The sequence below is a fragment of the Mesocricetus auratus genome, unplaced genomic scaffold (assembly GCF_017639785.1).
Source record: "Mesocricetus auratus isolate SY011 unplaced genomic scaffold, BCM_Maur_2.0 Super-Scaffold_6730, whole genome shotgun sequence".
In the NCBI taxonomy this organism is placed as follows: Eukaryota; Metazoa; Chordata; class Mammalia; order Rodentia; family Cricetidae; genus Mesocricetus; species Mesocricetus auratus.
The window spans coordinates 117,622,732-117,643,113 of NW_024429184.1; the positions used below are offsets into that span (position 1 = coordinate 117,622,732).

At 42.3% G+C, this 20,382-nt stretch overlaps 1 protein-coding gene across 9 annotated transcripts in view; it reads right to left on the reverse strand.

Moving 5' to 3' along the window:
• Positions 1 to 20,382, reverse strand: part of LOC101830682 (protocadherin alpha-C2) — a 208,236-nt gene that overhangs the window by 156,879 nt on the left and 30,975 nt on the right. Inside the window, exons 1-2 of one of the 9 annotated variants that reach the window (XM_040741939.1) lie at positions 9,758 to 10,356; positions 2,263 to 4,293 (exon numbers count right to left, since the gene is read on the reverse strand). The exons of 4 other annotated variants lie outside the window; for them this stretch is intronic. In XM_040741939.1, coding sequence (XP_040597873.1) covers positions 2,263 to 4,293; positions 9,758 to 10,117 — 2,391 coding nt within the window. In that variant the 5' untranslated portion in view covers positions 10,118 to 10,356. Of the gene's footprint in view, positions 1 to 2,262; positions 5,379 to 9,757; positions 10,357 to 13,651; positions 16,372 to 20,382 lie in introns of those variants that run through there. 4 more of the 9 variants (XM_040741935.1, XM_013112709.3, XM_040741947.1 and 1 more) reach the window with 4 other exon arrangements.

Below are 20,382 nucleotides of genomic sequence, written 5' to 3' on the forward strand. Positions count from 1 at the left end.
TCTCTCTCCTCTTTATCTCCTGTACAGCTTGTATTGTATCACCCTATAGTATATTTCAATTTCAGTATTATTCATTCAGGGGTTGGGTAGAGTTCTACTTTTAGAGTTATGATTAGGATTCTTTTCTACCTAGATTTTACTTAAGAAAAACTCTTCTGAGTTCTAGCCTCTCACTAACACATGAGAACTGATTAATTAAATCTGTTGTTAGTCCTTTTGTGGTCTTAAAGCAAAATCACAGACATTACTGATAATGATTGAAATTATTAGTTGCCAAATTCAGTATTAGATGATATAAAGGATTTCAAATGCCATTTCTACTTTGTAAAACCAATTAAAATTCAGGAATAAAATGTGATAAAGTCACATTTGAGAGTCAGGTAGATGTCAGCATAAGAGGAAGTATAAAATCATTTCCACAAAGAGAAAGCTGCACGCTCTTTAAATAGTGAAATAAACATACATGTACAGAAATCAAAACATCCTAAAAACTGAGAGCTAAAGTAATTCATTTTATGTGGAGCATCTTGATAGGCAAGTAAGATGGTAGACATGACAGGAGTTATGAGAAATGTAAAAAGACCACATGAGAAACTTTCTTTCTGATACCTCTCATTTTGGAAAGAAGGGTAAAATCTAGTCATAAATGATTACATGGTGACATTATATCTCTAACGGGTATAAGAATCCAGTGTCCCAGAAACCTCTAAGACACTTTCAGTAAGTATAACCATTCTCTTCTGAGGAATGTGCTAAACAACTAATTGATGTGCAATGTCAGGGCAAATGAAACAGACACAAGAAGCAAAGGAAGAAGAAAGTTCTAGAATTTAAATACTGAAAGACAAAACAAGTATCTGAGACTTTTCAAAGATTTACTCCCAAAAAGCAAAATATTTCTACATGAACAAAAGAATTCCCATTATTTTGAGTATTTCTGTGGTGAAGATGTATATCTAACACATCTGTCTACAGCAATGGAATTGGGACTTCTGCACAGTATTCTAGATATTTAATTTTTGTTAAATCATATAAAATGTAAACTCAGTGTAGACTTGGGGGTGGTAAGATTTGAGCCTGAGACCTTGAACATGCTATGAAGCATTTTATGAGATACACCAACTTATACACAAAAGGATAACACAATTTTACTGTGTCACTAATTCAAGTTCAGCTGATGTCTATCAGAATAAAAGCAAATATTGTCCAGCCAGGGATGCTAAAAATGTTAAATTATTGGAACTGTTGTAAAACTTCTGTACCAGTAAAATAAATTAATAAAACGTGAAATGGTGAAAATCTTCATATCCCAGCACTCAGAGGTTTGAGAAAGAAGGATTATGAGGTTTCAGTAAATCTGAGATACATGGCCGACACGATTAAAAAAGTAGGAAAAGGAAGGAGGAAGTAAAAGTTAATAAATTTAGGGGGTATTAAAAGCAACCTCATAACTTTGTCTTCTCATTTTACTTTTGGCTGACTTATAAAAATATGAGAGGAAAAATAAAAGTTAAATATTTGAAAGGAAATTATTCTGCACTTCATGACTAAAAGGTTCAAAATATGAAAAAACTATCACAACATCTTGAAGCTACTAGAACTAAATGAAAAAATAAGATGGTAAACTAAAACCATGAAATTAATTAATACAAGTGTAAACAAAAGATAATATTTAAGATATACCTTTCCAATAATACTAAAGAACATATTAAAGACTCAGAGCATAATCATGAAATTTAAATGTTTAGAGGAATTAAATTCCATGGACCTCATTAAAGTTATGTTCTAGAAGACTAAAATCATATGAAGGCTAAAATCAGTATCCACCCAATAAGATATCATGACAACTTGAAACAATGGAGTTGAATAATCAGTGTGTGACATGCCAGTTGAACCCAAAAGTATCAGACCAACCTAAAAATGTAAGATCCCAGATATATAAAAATAAAAGTATACAACACAAAATAATAAACTAGAGCCTGGTGTTGGTGGCACACCTTAAATCCCAGCACTGGGGCGGCAGAGGCAGAAGGATCTCTGTGAGTTGAAGACCAGCCTTGTCTACAGAGGTCCCAGGGCAGCCAAGGCTACTACACAAACAAACCCTGTCTCAGAAAAAGCAACAAAAACAATAATAAACCAGGAAAAAGTATTAAACTAAAATAATGTTGAATTTTGCCAGTAACGTGCAAATGTGAAATACCACGAGTGTAATCACAAAGTTTCTCCAAATTAAATATTTCTAAATATAAATAGACTTACTTGAAAGCCATGATCAACATTTAAATCTTGCCCTTCCCCGATGACCTCTGATCCTGGACGCAATGGAAGACTGGGACTGAAGGCCATGAGGTCTGTCTTGGGCGGACCCTCTCCAGAGCACATCATCTGCCGCCTCTTTTGCGAGTAAGACCAGGTCCCCACCGCGCTGGAGCACACCAGCACGGGCTTCCCGGGAGCACAGGCTCCATCGGTGGGCGTCGCAGAGCAACGCAGTGCGGTGTACAACAGCAGAGTGAACACCAGCAGGCTGGACACCGCGCAGATGGCGATGATCAGGTACACGTTGACATCCACCAGCGACGCCTCTGGAACTGAAGCCCGTCTTGAAGCCTGAGAAGAGGCCTTTGGCACCTGGCTACTCTCAGACAGTGACACTAGAACTGTAACTGTGGCTGTCAGAGCTGGCTCACCATGGTCTTTCACCAGTACCAACAGGCAATGTCTGGGTGCATCCAATTCATCCAGGGTGCGTGTAGTACTGATCTCACCCGTGTACAGCCCAACACGGAATGGGCTGTGAGGGTCCACTGAGGGCTGCAGCTCATAGGACAACCAAGCATTATAGCCAGAGTCTGAGTCCACCGCCCGCACTTTTGCGACCACATGCCCCGCGCTCACAGACTTAGGTATCAGGTCAGTTGTCATACTACCCAAGCCTTCAGTACCAGACAAAAGCAAGGTAGGAGCATTGTCGTTCTCGTCCAGCACGAACACCTGCAGAGTCACATTGCTGCCCAGGGCAGGCACACCAGCATCGCGCGCGCTCACCTGGAACTGCAACAGCTCCAGCTCCTCGTGGTCCAGAGGCTGCAGCGCGAACACCTTGCCGCTCTCCGCGTGCACAGACACGAAGCTCGACAGCAGGCGCTCGCCCACCCTCCGCTCCACCAGAGAGTAGGACACCAGCGCGTTCTCCTGCGCGTCCGCGTCCGTGGCCGACACCGTGAAGATGTGCGCGCCAGGCGGGTTGTTCTCCTTCACGAACACCGTGTACTCGGGCTGCGCGAACGCGGGCGCGTTGTCGTTCACGTCAGCCACCTGCACGGACACGCTGGCGGTGGCCCACAGCGAGGGCGAGCCCGCGTCCCGGGCGGTCACCACCACCTTATAGTCAGCTGTGGTCTCTCGGTCCAGGGCGGCGTCCAGCACCAGCGAATAGTAGTTCTTGAAGGTGGACACCAGCTTGAAGGGGACGTGAGGGCTCAGGGAGCAGGTCACCTGCCCGTTGACGCCTGAGTCCAGGTCCGAAATGCTAATTAGAGCAATGGCAGTCCCCGGTGCAGCGTCCTCTGGAACAGGCAGGGATAAGGAAGTCAGTGTGATCTGAGGCGCATTGTCATTTTCATCCAATACCTTCACTAGAACAGTGCAATGACCCGCCATCGGAGGGTGTCCTTTGTCCGTCGCGTCAACGCGGATTTTGTAGACATTGACTTGCTCAAAATCCAAGTTCCCTTGAATTATGATTTCTCCTGTATCTGTGTCTATGCTAAACTGCTCAAGAACCACGGGCGGGACCAGCCTATTAAAGGAGTAAGAAATTGCTGAATTCGTCCCTTCGTCCCTGTCAGAGGCATTCAGTCTGATGACCGTCGTTCCGTTGTCTGAGTTTTCCAATATTCTCACTTCATACTCAGACTGCTGGAAGGCAGGGGCGTTGTCGTTCACATCCAGCACGGTGACCAGCAGCTGAACAGAGCCTGTGAGCTCAGGTTTGCCTCCATCCGTGGCTGTCAGCAGCAGCTTATGCTCAGGAGCATCCTCTCTGTCCAAAGGTTTTCTTAATACTAGCTCAACCTGTTTATTTTCTTCGTTCTTTGAGCTTACAATTAGTGAGAAGTAATCATTAGAGTCAAGTCTGTAGGTGACAATTGAATTAGCACCAGTATCTGCATCAGATGCGCCCTCTAGCAGAAACCTAGAGTCTAACATTCTGGATTCTGAAATACGCAGCCTTTGTTCTTTCACCGAGAACACGGGCGGGTTGTCGTTAATGTCCCTCACATCCACCTCCACGTGGAAAGCCTGCAGCGGCCGGTCCACGATCACCTCCAGGTGGATGCTGCACTCCGCGCTCCGCCCGCACAGCGCCTCCCGGTCGATCCGAGAGTTCACAAACAAAATGCCATTCTGCAGATTTACCTCCAGAAGGTCCCCGCGGTCCCTGGACGCCACCCTGAACAGGCGGGGCACCAGCTCCGCCAGCTCCAGCCCCAGGTCCTGCGCGATGCGGCCCACGAAGGTGCCGTGTTTGGCCTCCTCGGGGACGGAGTAGTGGAGCTGGCTGCTCCCTGCCTCCCAGATTGTGAACAGCCAAAGCGAGAGCAGCAGCCGCCGGTAATCCGGACCTCCTCTCCAAGAAAACACCATGTCAAGTATTCGTTTTGTTCCTTGGGAAAAATCCGATTTTCATATAAAGATCAACTGTTGTGCGTCAGGAATTCCTTAATCCAGGTGAGCTACAACTGCCATTGTTGGTCCCTTAAGAGACACACTGCTGCTGGAATGGCTTGGGATCCTGGCGAGTCAGAACTTGATAGACAGCGACATCATGCGGCTCCAACGGGTAATGACTCCAACGATTTAATATGTTTTCTTCTCATTTTTCATTCTTTAATATACTACAAGTGAATGTACGTTTATCTTCTGTCTTCTTACATAAATTTAGTTTCAATGGCAGGTCTCTTCATAAGGAAAAGGGCTTCTTTCCAATATTTTAAATACTGGTTTAGCAGGAATAGGTTAACATTACTCTGTAATATATATTATGACCTGGGAATAACATGGATATCACAGGTATAAACTGCCCTCCACACTTGTGTGTGAAAGGAATTTATTCACTGGTATCTGATTATTCGAACACATTATTCTATATTGCCATATAATTCTAATGTTTCTTAAGTTCATGTGTGTTCATGTGGATTCTGATTAAATTTCTACCTGATTTATTTGGTGAGCATAAAATTTCTTAAACTATTTTGCTTACTAATTCTTGGAAAATGAAAACACACATTTTTCAAACATTCATTCAATATATGTGTGATGTGTCAAATGAGACTCTCACTACATTGTGAGATTCTCAACCATTAGAAATCCTAATGGTTTTCAACTACTGGTCTTTGCTGGATTTGAGTCTTATTGCTACTACCAAATAAGAATATTTTCCAAAATTATGGCTTTATCCCCTTCATAGTTCTTGCTCTTAATGTGATTCTTGTCTATTGCAATGTCTTCAAACTAGTTTATGTTTTGAAGCATGGAATAAGTTTCAGATGATAAGAACTGAAAATGCACAGAGAAAATAGTAAAACAGAAAACAGGAATAATGGAATTGTCTATGCAAGTATTGCATTTATCTTCAATTACTTGAAAAAAGACTATCTCTACGTCTATAAATAATATTAAAGACTTTCAAAAGAAAATGGGCTTACAGAATCCCTTTGAACTTTTACAAATAATAAATATAACCCACAGCCAGAAAAGAAAATCCTGAAAAAGTTTGTGTCTCTCAAAAGTGATTTTCCAACAAAAGAAAATCATGGTAGCTCATGAATATAAAGGTGATGGAAAGGAGGACTCCTGTCAATGTCTACCACATCCAAACATGACTTGATTTTAACTTTTATTAAGTAATCTTCTAAGGCTTTAAAATGACATATTCATGTAAGATAAACCAAATATTTAAAAAAGTAGTTAAATAATTACAATTACCATCACGAAAGCTCTATAATAATCGTAAGTATTTTCCAAAATGGAGTATTCTTTAAACAAGAGCAGATGTTGGTACGCTTGTGGCAGTGCTCTATGATAAGAATCCTATGAGAGCTGATCATGAATTGAATACCTTTGTTTTATATATATATATATATATTGAAAATAAGAGCAAAATATTCTAAAATAATCTCATAGCATATATTAGACTTTAGACCACCCTGAAAGTTGACAGTCAAAGCTAACTTAACAAATACTTGAAAGTTTAAAAACAACATAGGTTTTGTTTTGGTTTTGGTTTTTGAGACAGGATTTGTCTGTGTATCCCTGCCTGTCCTGCAGGGGACTTGCTCTGTAGACCAGGCTAACCTGGAGTTCAGAGATCCACCTGTCTTTGTGTCCCCAATGAGCTCTGGGATTAAAGGTGTGTGCCACCACAGCCCAGAAAAGAGGCGTTTTGGTTTGGTTTGGGTTGATTGTTGTTGTTGTTTGGTTTTTATGAGACAATGTTTCTCTGTGTAGCTTTCTGGAGTCTTTCATGGAATTCACTTTGTATAACATGCTGGCCTCCAATTCACAAAGATCCACCTCCCTCTTCCTCCTGAGTGCTGGGATTAAAGGTGTGCACCCCTACCTCCACCACCAAGACTTGGATTTGGTCTTTGTTTGGTTGGTTTTTGTAGAATATGAGTTTTATAATCAACACTGTGCTCCATGGATGTGCACAACAGACAACTGAACTAATAAACCTTGATAAATCTGAGTAATGAATTTAAATGCAGATACTTTAAATGAGGAAGAAACAAAACACAATGTATGACTTGCAAGAGGAGAACTGCAAAAATGCAGAAAAAAGGTGTCAGGTGTTACTATTTTTCTAAATCACAAAGGCATATTATATATGTCTTCATAGTTTTAGAATATACAACCAAAACCAAAACCTCCCAGAATTCAAAGAGGTAAACACTTTACTGTAACAACTGAAGAGCTTTCACTGAACACTAGGGTCGATTCTTCTATGTTTTGAATGTGAATATACTCCCTATACAAAGAGTCAAATAAAAGCACTAATAAGTCCTGATAAGACTATGTGTTAAAATAACAAAAACTATCACAGACATGGCAAACACAATCCTACAACTAAGGTAAAAAAGGGAGATACTCATAAATATGGTTGAAGTCTATGGCCATACCACCCTGAACATGCCCGATCTCGTGGGATAAATATGATTGGAGAATATAAAATGTTGCACTAAAAATGGAGATAATTTGAATTGCAGAGTAAAGAAATTAAGACAACAACATTGAAACCCATGTTGTGGTAGAACATGCACACTACGGAGAATGAGTAATAGGTCAGCATATATATTTAAATCTCTTTACTGTAGGATTTGTAAAGATGGCATAGAGTGGTACCCATTAAGAGTGCTTGTCTAGCATGTCTGCAGGAACAAGAGCCTTTTCTAAGAGGTGTGGACACTGAATAGTACAATAGATATGCAAACACTTAATTTTGGAAATCAGCTAGGTAAAGGAGGTAAAGATGTTCATATTAGCAAATTATCAAAACTACAGATCAACATAAATGGCCAACTTTATGAAAGACAAGCAGAAACTGATCTGAAACTCCCTTTGTCAGTCACCCTAGACTCAAAATCAAGTATCTTCCTGCCTCTGTCTCCCTGATGCTGAAAGAATGGGGTGCATCAGAAAAAAAAAAGCTAAAAGTTTATCTTCAAGCCTGGAGAGAAAAATGTTTAAGACTCACGTTGTCTGTAGAGCTGGGACCCTGAGGTAGACTGGGGCTGAAGGCCATGAGGTCTGTCTTGGGCGGAACCTCTCCAGAGCACACCCTCTGCCGCCTCTTTTGCGAGTAAGACCAGGTCCCCACCGCGCTGGAGCACACCAGCACGGGCTTCCCGGGAGTGCAGGCGCCTTCTGTGGGCGTCGCCGAGCAGCGCAATGCTGTGTACAGCAGCAGCGTGAGCACCAGCAGGCTGGACACCGCGCAGATGGCGATGATCAGGTACACGTTGACATCCACCAGCCCCTGATCCAGGCTGGAGGCTCCAACCGGCACCTTAGATGATACCTTCTGTGTCTGGCTGTTGTCTACCAGAGAAAGCAACACTGTAGCAGTGGCGGTCAGCGAAGGTTCTCCGTGGTCCTTGACCAACACTAACAAGCGCTGCCGCGTTGCGTCTGTCTCCTCCAGGGCGCGTGTGGTGCTGATTTCGCCAGTGTACAGTCCCACACGGAAAGGACTACGAACTCCAGTCGCCTCTGGCTGCAGCTCATAGGACAGCCACGCATTGTAGCCCGAGTCCGCGTCTACTGCGCGCACTTTTGCCACAACCTGACCAGGTGCTAAAGCCCTAGTGACCACCTCGTTGACTGTGCTACCAGCATGGTTTGTCAAAGGCCCCAGCAGCGCGGGCGCATTGTCGTTCTCGTCCAGCACGAACACCTGCAGAGTCACATTGCTGCCCAGGGCAGGCACACCAGCATCGCGCGCGCTCACCTGGAACTGCAGCAGCTCCAGCTCCTCGTGGTCCAGAGGCTGCAGAGCGAACACCTTGCCGCTCTCCGCGTGCACAGACACGAAGCTCGACAGCAGGCGCTCGCCCACCCTCCGCTCCACCAGAGAGTAGGACACCAGCGCGTTCTCCTGCGCGTCCGCGTCCGTGGCCGACACCGTGAAGATGTGCGCGCCAGGCGGGTTGTTCTCCTTCACGAACACCGTGTACTCGGGCTGCGCGAACGCGGGCGCGTTGTCGTTCACGTCAGCCACCTGCACGGACACGCTGGCGGTGGCCCACAGCGAGGGCGAGCCCGCGTCCCGGGCGGTCACCACCACCTTATAGTCAGCTGTGGTCTCTCGGTCCAGGGCGCTGTCCAGCACCAGCGAATAGTAGTTCTTGAAGGTGGACACCAGCTTGAAGGGGACGTGAGGGCTCAGGGAGCAGGTCACCTGCCCGTTGACGCCTGAATCATGGTCAGAAACGCTAATTAAGGTGATGACTCTTCCGGGTTGGCTGTTCTCAGATACAGGGAGAGACAAGGAACCAACATTCAGCTGTGGCGCATTGTCATTCATATCTACAACTTCCACAAGAACTGTACAGTGTCCAGGCAGGGATGGGGAGCCTTTGTCACGTGCCTCTAGTGGAATCCTGTAAGCTTTACTTTCTTCGTAATCAATAACTCCTATAACTGTAATCTCTCCACTCACAGGATCCATGTGAAACTTGGATTTTATGTCTGGAGAAACATCACTAGAGAAAGAGTACATAACGTCCCCATTCACGCCTTCGTCTACATCTGAGGCATTGACTTTGATTACCCAAGTCCCGTTTGGGACGTTCTCTGGTAATTTCACGGTATAGAGAGATCTGTCAAAGACTGGGGCATTGTCATTGACATCCAGCACTGTGATGAGTAGCTGAACTGTGCCGGTCAGCTCGGGTTTGCCTCCGTCGGTGGCCGTGAGCAATAAGCGCATCTCTGCAGCTTCTTCTCTGTCTAATGGTTTCCGCAAGACAAGCCCAAGAGGTTGCCCCTGTTCGTGGTTGGGTGGCACATCCAGCGCGAAATGTTCATTGGTGCTCAGTCTGTAAGTCAGCAGAGCATTGGAACCGACATCTGCATCTGACGCGCCCTCTAGTGGAAACCGCGAGTCAAGCAGTCTGGACTCCGGGATAAACAGATTCTTTTGTGTCACTGGAAACACAGGCGGGTTGTCGTTAATGTCCCTCACCTCCACCTCCACGTGGAAAGCCTGCAGCGGCCGGTCCACGATCACCTCCAGGTGGATGCTGCACTCCGCGCTCCGCCCGCACAGCGCCTCCCGGTCGATCCGAGAGTTCACAAACAAAATGCCATTCTGCAGATTTACCTCCAGAAGGTCCCCGTGGTCCCTGGACGCCATCCTGAACAGGCGGGGCACCAGCTCCGCCAGCTCCAGCCCCAGGTCCTGCGCGATGCGGCCCACGAAGGTGCCGTGTTTGGCCTCCTCGGGGACGGAGTAGTGGAGCTGGCCGCTCCCTGCCTCCCAGGCTGCCAGGATTATCAGAAGCAGGAGTAATTTTCGGCTCTTCCAGTTGTATCCTCTCAGGTTTACCATTTCAAATTACTGACGTCTTATTCTCATTCGCGACAGTTACCTCAAATTTTGGAGATTTCTTTTTATTTCGTCATTCCAATCCCGAGATGCTGGCCATTGTTGAGCAACCGAAGAGTGAGCCTAGTGGATTCTTTCTAAAGGAAAATGAATGGCTTCTCGTCTTGACCATTTAGTGGTTAAGAGCGACATCATGTGGCCCAAGTAGTAAGTAGAATTTACAAAATTTAATTTTACAGTTATGCCAAAAAATAGATTGTTTTAAATTTAATTTTTGTACTTTGTTGTCAACATGTAGAGCAACATTTCCCATGCCTCTTCATGGGATTTTTTGGGTGATTAACAGTGTTCGAATTTAATGACTTTTGACCATAATTTTGGCTTCTTTGTTATTAGAAAAACGTTTGTCCCCACACAGTTTGACATTTCATATAAGACGAACTCAGAAAATGTTTTTAATGTCAAGAAAGGAAGTTGATAAACAATTTTCATATGTCTTTATTAGACAGAAGTATAGAAAGTTCGGGGATCTGTGGGACAAGCTTTTGATTTAAAGCAGCTTCTTTCTTGCTACAGATGTATGCATTCCCTCGTAGGGGTTCATAGTTCTTGTGTCTATTTACTCTTGCCGTGCCTTGTTTTTATGAGTACATGCCTGCTTTCAATCTCCAATATCACAGAGGTTATTTCTTTAAAACATAATCCTGTTATAATAGCTAAATATTGTTACTGACCCATCTTATTTTCCACAATTTTAATTAAAGTCTCTGAATACTTCATCTTTTAAGGGTTTGTTTAACAAATGTTGTTTTCTTAAATGTTTCACCCAATGTTCCCAGATGCAAGTAAAAAAATTGCATGCATGTTTCAATGCCTTCGAGATTTGATACTGATCCACATCAGTGTTTTGATGGGCATTCTCCTTAATTATTACACTGCATTCATTCCTTATTTAAGCTTTCTGGTCAACTTTATGAACACCTTTATCACCCTTGCTTCAAATGTTTGGTACTTTTCAAATTAGAGGTGGGTTAAAAAACTATTCTGATGGTTACCCAAGAAATTCTCTTTATAATACTTTTCCTGTCTTATCTCATTCTTCCCCTATGAGGACCATACACTTCAACCCAAATGTACTGTTCCCTGATTTCAGATTAAATTGGGATTTTGCTCTGTACCCATGTACTTAAAGTCATTTCTTCCCCCCCAAAAAATACTGATTATTGTCAATATTCTCCCATAGGAATGTCTTCATTTTAAAACCACCAAACTTACCATTAATCTGGAAATATCCTTAAAATAGTGAGATAGGTAGACAATTGCATTCAGCCATGCTATGATTTACTTGCCTTTCTCGTGGCTTATAACATTCTGTCCTCTATGATTTGTTATATTACAAATAGCATGTCTTTATTTTTATACGAAATTCTTGAAGGTTGGGCTTTGACTCTGGTTTTTGGCAGATACTGGACTATGAAGTCCTCCTATATGCATTTTATTTGGTGGATATGGACATAGATTTTTTTCTGCTTCCTAAAGCAGTGACCTATGTTCAGATTGCTAGACATAATTATCAAAACAAATTGTCTTCCTCCTCCTGCTCCTCCTCATTCTTCTTCGTTTTTCAAGACAGAGTTTTTCTGTATAGCTCTGCCTGTTCTGTAACTTACTCTGTAGGCTAAACTGGCCTCAAACTCAACACTAGTATTGAAGGTGTGCGCCATCATCACCTGGCACAAATTATGTTCTTTACTGATTAGTAGTCCAGAAGTAAATTTGTTGTTCTTAAGTATATAGAAGAGTTTAGAGGGTTTTTCATGTTGCTAATTATATTACATGTTAAAAATCACTCTGCACTTTTTTTAAGAGCAAAGAAAGCTGGATTAAAAATTTATGGAATTTCAAGAATGAAGAAATGAAGTCATTAGATACACAAACACCAACTTAGTCCTCTTATTGATAATGACCAGTTTTTAGTTGAAGTAGATATATGATATGGAGATTAGGCTGATCTATTTTCTAAAGGAAATACACAATACAAAAAGTTAAAACTACTTCAGGGAGTCTTGAATGTCTTTTGAAACCAAAACCTTTTCTATTGCTAAAGTCTTAATTCAACAGTTAGCACTGAAAATAATTGTTTTCAAAGTACTACATGGCAGTAAAATGCTAATGATGTCTCAGAATAGTTTGGTAATTCTGGCCTTCCCACAGTAACAAAACAAGTAGCTTTCCATAAAATGAAAATGATATGGAACTCATATTAATTAAGCTAATACTCCTTGGCAAACATTACAAGCGCCTTAGAAGTATCAAGTTACAGATTTTATTTTTAGTTTTTATGTATGACAGATGTTATTATTTATATTCTAAATTTTGTAGATTTGAAACAGAGAACTAATGAGATAAGCAGCCTATGCAATGCTTCAAAACTAAAAGTAGGGGTGGAATTTGGCAAGGGAGGATGTCCTGAAGACTCACAAGGGAGACACTAAATGACTGCCTTTTTGCAGAGAAATAGTAAATAGTGAAAATAATTACAAAGAGAAAGAAAGGGAATGCCTTGTACTCCATAAAGAGACCCATTAAATGAGATTCCAAGACAAGAGACTTGCAACATCTCAGATATACGCTGGTCTTTACGTTTGCTTCTTTGTGATTCTCCATAGAACCTAGGGCCTTGTACCTGTGACACAAGGGAACAGCCCTGGAGCCCAACAGTGGAATATTGACTTTATGTGAGTTTACTGGATTAAAGGCTAAGTTCCCCCCAACTACTGTTTCTATAGCATCCAGACCCCTAATACACTGAGTAACAACCTTGGATGGAACAAGTTTACTGACTGAAGACTATGAACTCTCCTTCACCAGAATCACTCAACCTAGTCATTGTTCTTTATCCCTAAATAGGTTTAAGTAACAACTTTTAAAAAAGAGCTCTAGTTCCTCTAGGAATAACAATGACTAGGGAAAGAATATAGAAAATAACATAGTATGAGCATTCTTTCAGAAGAGTATAATGTTCAGTATGGTTACACAGAGCATTCACAGAGTGTTTGCCTAGGATATCCTTGGTTTTATCTCAAGCGCACACATACACCCACAAAGCAAGAAAACAAAAAAAAGCAAAGAAAAAAGAATGTATGACCCAACTGTGTTATGATTTCAATGTTCTATGAAAAAACAATGCATTCCAAATAGTTCTCTCAGTGTTACAATACAAAATGGGAATACCGTGTACATTTACTCAGAAAAATACTAAGATTGACCTAAGCAATGTGTCAGAAAAGGACACGTGTAACGAAATTTGAGTCTGCTTCTTTAACCTACACAGTACAGAATGCGCACAATGATGTTTAATTCTGATTACATCTAAGATTAAAAAACTAATGAAGATTGTGAGGAAAGTAATAAAGTAAAAGTACTTAGACAAGTGAAATGAGTAGAAATTTAAGGAATGACAAAATATGAAACTAACTACAGGAAAAAACAATACAAAATTTAAACCGTAATGACAATTATAAATTTTGGACTTACTCTTGAACACTGATCATCGTTCAAATCCTGATGCTCACTCACAACTGGACAAGGAAGAAGACTCGGGCTGAAGGCCATGAGGTCTGTTTTCGGTGGTCCCTCTCCAGAGCACACCTTCTGTCTCCTCTGCTGTGAGTATGACCAGGTCCCCACCCCGCTGGAGCACACCAGCACGGGCTTCCCAGACCCGCACACGCCCTCTGTGGGCGGCGCTGAGCACCGCAGTGCTGTGTATATCATGAGAGTTAGAACTAGCAGGCTGGACACCGCGCAGATGGCAATGATCAGGTACACGTTGACATCCACTAATGAAACTTCCTGGCCGGTGGAGCCTGACGCCCGCGAAGAGGCTTTTGGAGTTTGGCTAATCTCAACCAGAGACACTAACACGGTGGCAGTGGCCATCAGGGCTGGCTCCCCGTGGTCCTTCACCAGCACTAATAGGCGTTGGTGCTGTCCATCAGCCTCCTCCAACGCGCGTGTAGCACTGATCTCACCCGTATACAGACCAACCCGGAACAGGCTCCGAGTTCCAGTCGTTAACGGATGCAATTCATAGGACAGCCACGCATTGTAGCCAGAATCCGCATCTACAGCACGCACTTTAGTGATAATTTGGCCAGCACTCACGGAAGGGGATACAAGCTCGCTCACTACAACACCGGATCCTTGTGTCCAAGGCCCCAGCAGCGCGGGCGCATTGTCGTTCTCGTCCAGCACGAACACCTGCAGAGTCACATTGCTGCCCAGGGCAGGCACACCAGCATCGCGCGCGCTCACCTGGAACTGCAGCAGCTCCAGCTCCTCATGGTCCAGAGGCTGCAGCGCGAACACCTTGCCGCTCTCCGCGTGCACAGACACGAAGCTCGACAGCAGGCGCTCGCCCACCCTCCGCTCCACCAGAGAGTAGGACACCAGCGCGTTCTCCTGCGCGTCCGCGTCCGTGGCCGACACCGTGAAGATGTGCGCGCCAGGCGGGTTGTTCTCCTTCACGAACACCGTGTACTCGGGCTGCGCGAACGCGGGCGCGTTGTCGTTCACGTCAGCCACCTGCACGGACACGCTGGCGGTGGCCCACAGCGAGGGCGAGCCCGCGTCCCGGGCGGTCACCACCACCTTATAGTCAGCTGTGGTCTCTCGGTCCAGGGCGCTGTCCAGCACCAGCGAATAGTAGTTCTTGAAGGTGGACACCAGCTTGAAGGGGACGTGAGGGCTCAGGGAGCAGGTCACCTGCCCGTTGACGCCTGAGTCCAGGTCCGAAATGCTAATTAGAGCAATGGCAGTCCCCGGCGCAGCGTCCTCTGGAACAGGCAGGGATAAGGAAGTCAGTGTGATCTGAGGCGCATTGTCATTTCCATCCAATACCTTCACTAGAACAGTGCAATGACCCGCCATCGGAGGGTGTCCTTTGTCTGTCGCGTCAACGCGGATTTTGTAGACATTGACTTGCTCAAAATCCAAGTTCCCTTGAATTATGATTTCTCCTGTATCTGTGTCTATGCTAAACTGCTCAAGAACCACGGGCGGGACCAGCCTATTAAAGGAGTAAGAAATTGCTGAATTCGTCCCTTCGTCCCTGTCAGAGGCATTCAGTCTGATGACCGTCGTTCCGTTGTCTGAGTTTTCCAATATTCTCACTTCATACTCAGACTGCTGGAAGGCAGGGGCGTTGTCGTTCACATCCAGCACGGTGACCAGCAGCTGAACAGAGCCTGTGAGCTCAGGTTTGCCTCCATCCGTGGCTGTCAGCAGCAGCTTATGCTCAGGAGCATCCTCTCTGTCCAAGGGTTTTTTCAACGAGAGTCCAATTTGTTTGTTGTCATCACTGTTTGCTTTCACATCTAGACCAAAGTACTCGCTGGGGCTGAGTTTGTAAGTTAAGATAGAATTCGACCCAACATCAGCATCTGATGCGCCCTCTAGTGGAAACAAGGAACCTGGCAGCCTAGATTCATAAATTAACATTCTGTGCTCCTTTATGGAGAACACGGGCGGGTTGTCGTTAATGTCCCTCACCTTCACCTCCACGTGGAAAGCCTGCAGCGGCCGGTCCACGATCACCTCCAGGTGGATGCTGCACTCCGCGCTCCGCCCGCACAGCGCCTCCCGGTCGATTCGAGAGTTCACAAACAAAATGCCATTCTGCAGATTTACCTCCAGAAGGTCCCCGCGGTCCCTGGACGTCACCCTGAACAGGCGGGGCACCAGCTCCGCCAGCTCCAGCCCCAGGTCCTGCGCGATGCGGCCCACGAAGGTGCCGTGTTTGGCCTCCTCGGGGACGGAGTAGTGGAGCTGGCCACTCCCTGCCTCCCAGGCTGCGAGGAGCACAATGGAGATCAGCAGGCGCCGCGTTCGCGTTCCCAGTTGGCCTTCAGTGGTAAAATCCATGTCAAATGCTTCTTGATTTATTTCCATGAGATTTTTTGCCCTGAATGGAATTCTGTATAACTCAAAGACTATCAATCCATTTCCTCTGAATTCGCCATCATTCAGCAGTGATGGAAACATTCGGCCCCAGGAGAAGGGGCTTTGTGTGCTGGCTACATGTAACTCCCTGGTAGACAGTGACACCATGCGGCTCCAAGGGGTAAGCAACGGATTCGTGTAACTTCACTTACCTTGACAGTAAACCCTCCAGATGTTTGTAATTTTCAGGGCAATTCTTTTCGTATGACTTTTTTGTCGTTGTTGTGATTTAGAGTGAGGATGTTCTTTATTCACAGAGAAACAATATTCTTTTTTTCTTTCTTTCTTATTTTAAAAGATTTTTTAATTTAAATTAGAAACAAGTCTGCTTGACATGTCAATCCCAGCTTCCTCACCCTCCCCCTCCTCCCCTGCCCCCCACCACATCCCCCCCTCCACTCCCCAGATAGTGTGATGCCCTCCATGGGGAATCTTCAAAGTCTGTCACATCATTTGGAGCAGAACCTAAGCCCTCCCCCATATGTCCAGGCTGAGAGAGCATCCCTCATTGTGGGATGGGCACCCAAAGTCCATTTGTATGCCAGGGATAAATACTGATCTACAACCCAAGACCCCATAGATTTCCAAGGCCTCCTCACTGACACCCACATTCAGGGGTCTGGATCAGTGTCATGCTGGCCTCTCAGTCACCACTCTGGGATGCAGATCAACTGTTTCTGTGTGTTTTGCTAACCCGGTCTTGACTCCTTTGCTCATCACTCCTCCATCTCTGTCACTGTATTCCAGGAGTTCAGTTCAGTGAGAAACAACATACTTAACATTTTTCCATACAATTTAGTAATGTTAAGTGTGGTATAATCTAATTTTGGAAATAAGTGAGCAATTCTCTGTAGTTTGGGTACATAATTAATTTGTCCATGCATTTCTTTCATGGCAAATATATATACTTACTTGATTTAAAAAATTTAATTCTCAATGTTTATTGTTACTTTGTTCCACAAATATCACACATGCTTTATGGTTCCTTCAGGTGATGCTGAGCACAGTTTAATGCATAGCACATGCAACATTTTAAATTTATATGTGCTCTCATTGAAGATCAGGTTCACCTTAAACTGTGCAGCCCAGGATGTCCTCAAACTCAAAATATTTGCATCTCAGAATTGAGAATAGGGAGTAGATACAGAAACATGCCACTGAACCTGTGTCTACATCATTTCTCCATTGACGTTCACCTTATACTGATAATTTCCCATCTGTATATCTCACCACATTAATTTTTGCTGGAAGTTTTTCCTGTTGTGTTTTGTTGCTCTCTTCTGCTGTTCCTAAAGATTTCATCTTTGTCTCTAAAGCTCAACTTCATCTTAGATTCTTTACCTTTATAGAGTCTCATTTTCTGCCAACATTCACCGACCCTTGTCTTCATCTCCCTTTCTATGTTTGTGTTAATGCCATTAATATATGCTGACTCTTAGAAAGCAATTTGTTTAACATGAAAACTGTGTTAGTAATTATTAGTGAATTAGTAAATTCAAGGCTTGAAAATTAACATTTTGTTTTAATAATATAAACATTCTCTATATTACCTATAGTAATTTTTATTTTTATTTCTCTGTCTCCTTACTTATCTTATTCAAAGTCAGCCCAAAATCTCTGTCTTTCACATATGCTTTACTTATCCTTATAAATATAAATTTAATTAAATTACAAAAACTAGAAATTTAATATTAGAAACGCAGCTTGATCATAAGCTAACTTCTCATTTTAATCATAACAACATCTTCTGTTTCTCGAATGTTTCTTGTAAAGTATGTATTTTATATAGTATCTTCAATATGTGATTAGTTTCTAGGAAACATTATTAGTCATAAATGAATAAGCCAAATAATTGTTCTCAGTTATTCTTCAATATGGATCATATTTTGTAGAGAATATAGAATATTTATAATCACTTCCTAAAAGTGGCCTTTGCACAAACTTGGTTTTCTTGACTGATGATTGAACCCAGGATCTTGAATTAGTGCTCTGCCACTATGCAGGACCCTCAGCCTAAGGTGGGCTTTTAATACTTTCATCTTTTCCTATAAATATATCATCACCATACATTAAAGTCAGGACAAATACAAACTTTGCTACTATTTCATCCTTCATGTCACCAGCTGGGGATGATTTAACTTCTCTTCACACTGGAACAAGTCACCAGTAAGACTTTGCAAATGAGTCATGACATCCCACCTTCTTTTGCTGTTCTGACGTTCATCAAGCCTCACAATGATAATACAAAGCTCTCCCTTTTATGAGATGCTATTTTCAAATAATTAATCCAGATCTGTTTAACATTTTTCCACACAGACTTTCCATTGCAATCATCTGCGCAAACAAAACCATCATTTGCTAACTGATAACAAATCCCCAAAAGGAGAAGTTTCTTTACTTAGAATAATATGAGCTTGGCATAAAAATACATATTGATCTCATCTTCTCTGTAAAGGTTTTCTATAGTAACTAACACATGTATATTAGTCTAAGTAAAGTGTACTTCCTTCAGGAAAATCTGACTCATAAAAATTAACCAACTTTAAACATCATATTTACTCTTTGTTGTAATTCTTCAAAGTTTCCTGAAGTTTAGTTATACAATCCAACTGGAATTGTTGTAATAATCTTATCGCTTCCAGGTAAAAGAAATTATAAAACATTACTGAAATCCTTTATGTAAAAATGAACTTATATGGAGGTGAAAATGTTGATCTTTTGATACAAATAGTGTACAGCTTCTCTATTTTTTATTCAGACAGTTTATTCTAGTTGAGGGGGAAGATTATATAGAAAGATGATTAGTTGATCTCTTGATAGGCAAATAGCTCCCTCCTCCATAAGGAAAATTTTATAGAAATTATATGAAAACAGTAAATTTATTGATGGGGAATGGTCATCTGTATATATGTTTGTCTTATTGGTTGATATATAAAGCACTGTTGGCAAATAAGGAAGCAAGATAGGTGAGACTAGGAGAGGTGGAGGATTCTGGGAAATGTAGGCACAGTCAGTCACCATGTAGGAGCCAGAGGAGTAAGAGGTCCAGACCCTTTCTCAGGTAAGAGAAGACCACAGGAAATACTCAGATTAGCAGTTATGTGTTAATACTAAAGTCAGAGCTAGCCAATAAGAAACCATAGAAAATGGCCAACAACTTCATAATTAATATAGTGTCCTGCAAGTTCATTTGGAACTAACGTGGCTCTGGGACCAGGCTGGTGGGAAAAATGCTCGTTACAGTTTATGTTTCAAATTTTTTAAGTTGGTAGGTATTTGCAATAAACTAGTACTGTAGCAAAATCTATTTCTAATTCTAAGACCTACCTAAAGCTGATCACTGTGTTATAAATATCCAAACAGCATGATAGCAGGGGAAGCTATAAAAGTAAATGCATATGTAAATTTTAAAATCAGCACAGCAAGAAAAAAGTGTTCTAGCATTTACTATGTTAGGTATGTAATGTCTAGTACCTGTGGAGCTCATGTTTGCCCAAAACACACAAAAAAAGAGAAGCAAAGCAGTTTTATTTTTCAATAGCAAGGACCCTCACCTATGTTTGTAGACTACGATGTTTGTAAACAATAAACAAAAAAGGTTTTTATAATAGTAAATTTATGTTACTTCCTAAGCTGAAAATGTAAATCAATAAACAGTATGTTTTCTGACCAAGTACAGAGCTGAAGGAGTTCACAAGTACTTCTCAATACAACTAAAGTAAAACAGTACCAACGTTTCTGAAAAATTACATCATTGTTCCTCCAAATTCCAATGTTAAACTTTAGGGGGAAATGATATTATGTATTCACACAATACTCTGTTATGGGAATGAAAAGGAAATATTAACTGTAGTCCTTTGCATTACACAAATTTTAAACAATAGCTATGTATATCCAAGTGAAAACACTACTAAAATAAAAATTTTAACAACCAAAAAATTTTAATTATGAACCATAGGTGTGTAAATCTATTTAGACAAAGATTGAATAAATTACTATAGAAATGTGACTGAAAAAGAAATTAAACTTTTATATAAAAATAAAATAATTGCAATTCAACAGAAAGAAAAAAGTATAGATCATGGGCTATTGTAAAAATACTGGTATGTAGTCATAAAATAGTTTATAAAGAGTAAGTCATTTAACCCAGGCTCTTTAACCCAGCTCTTGGGAGGCAGAGGCAGGTAAAAATCTATGTGTTTCAGTCCACCTGGTTTACATAAATAGTCCCAAGTCAACAAAGGCTACATAGTAAGACCCTGTCT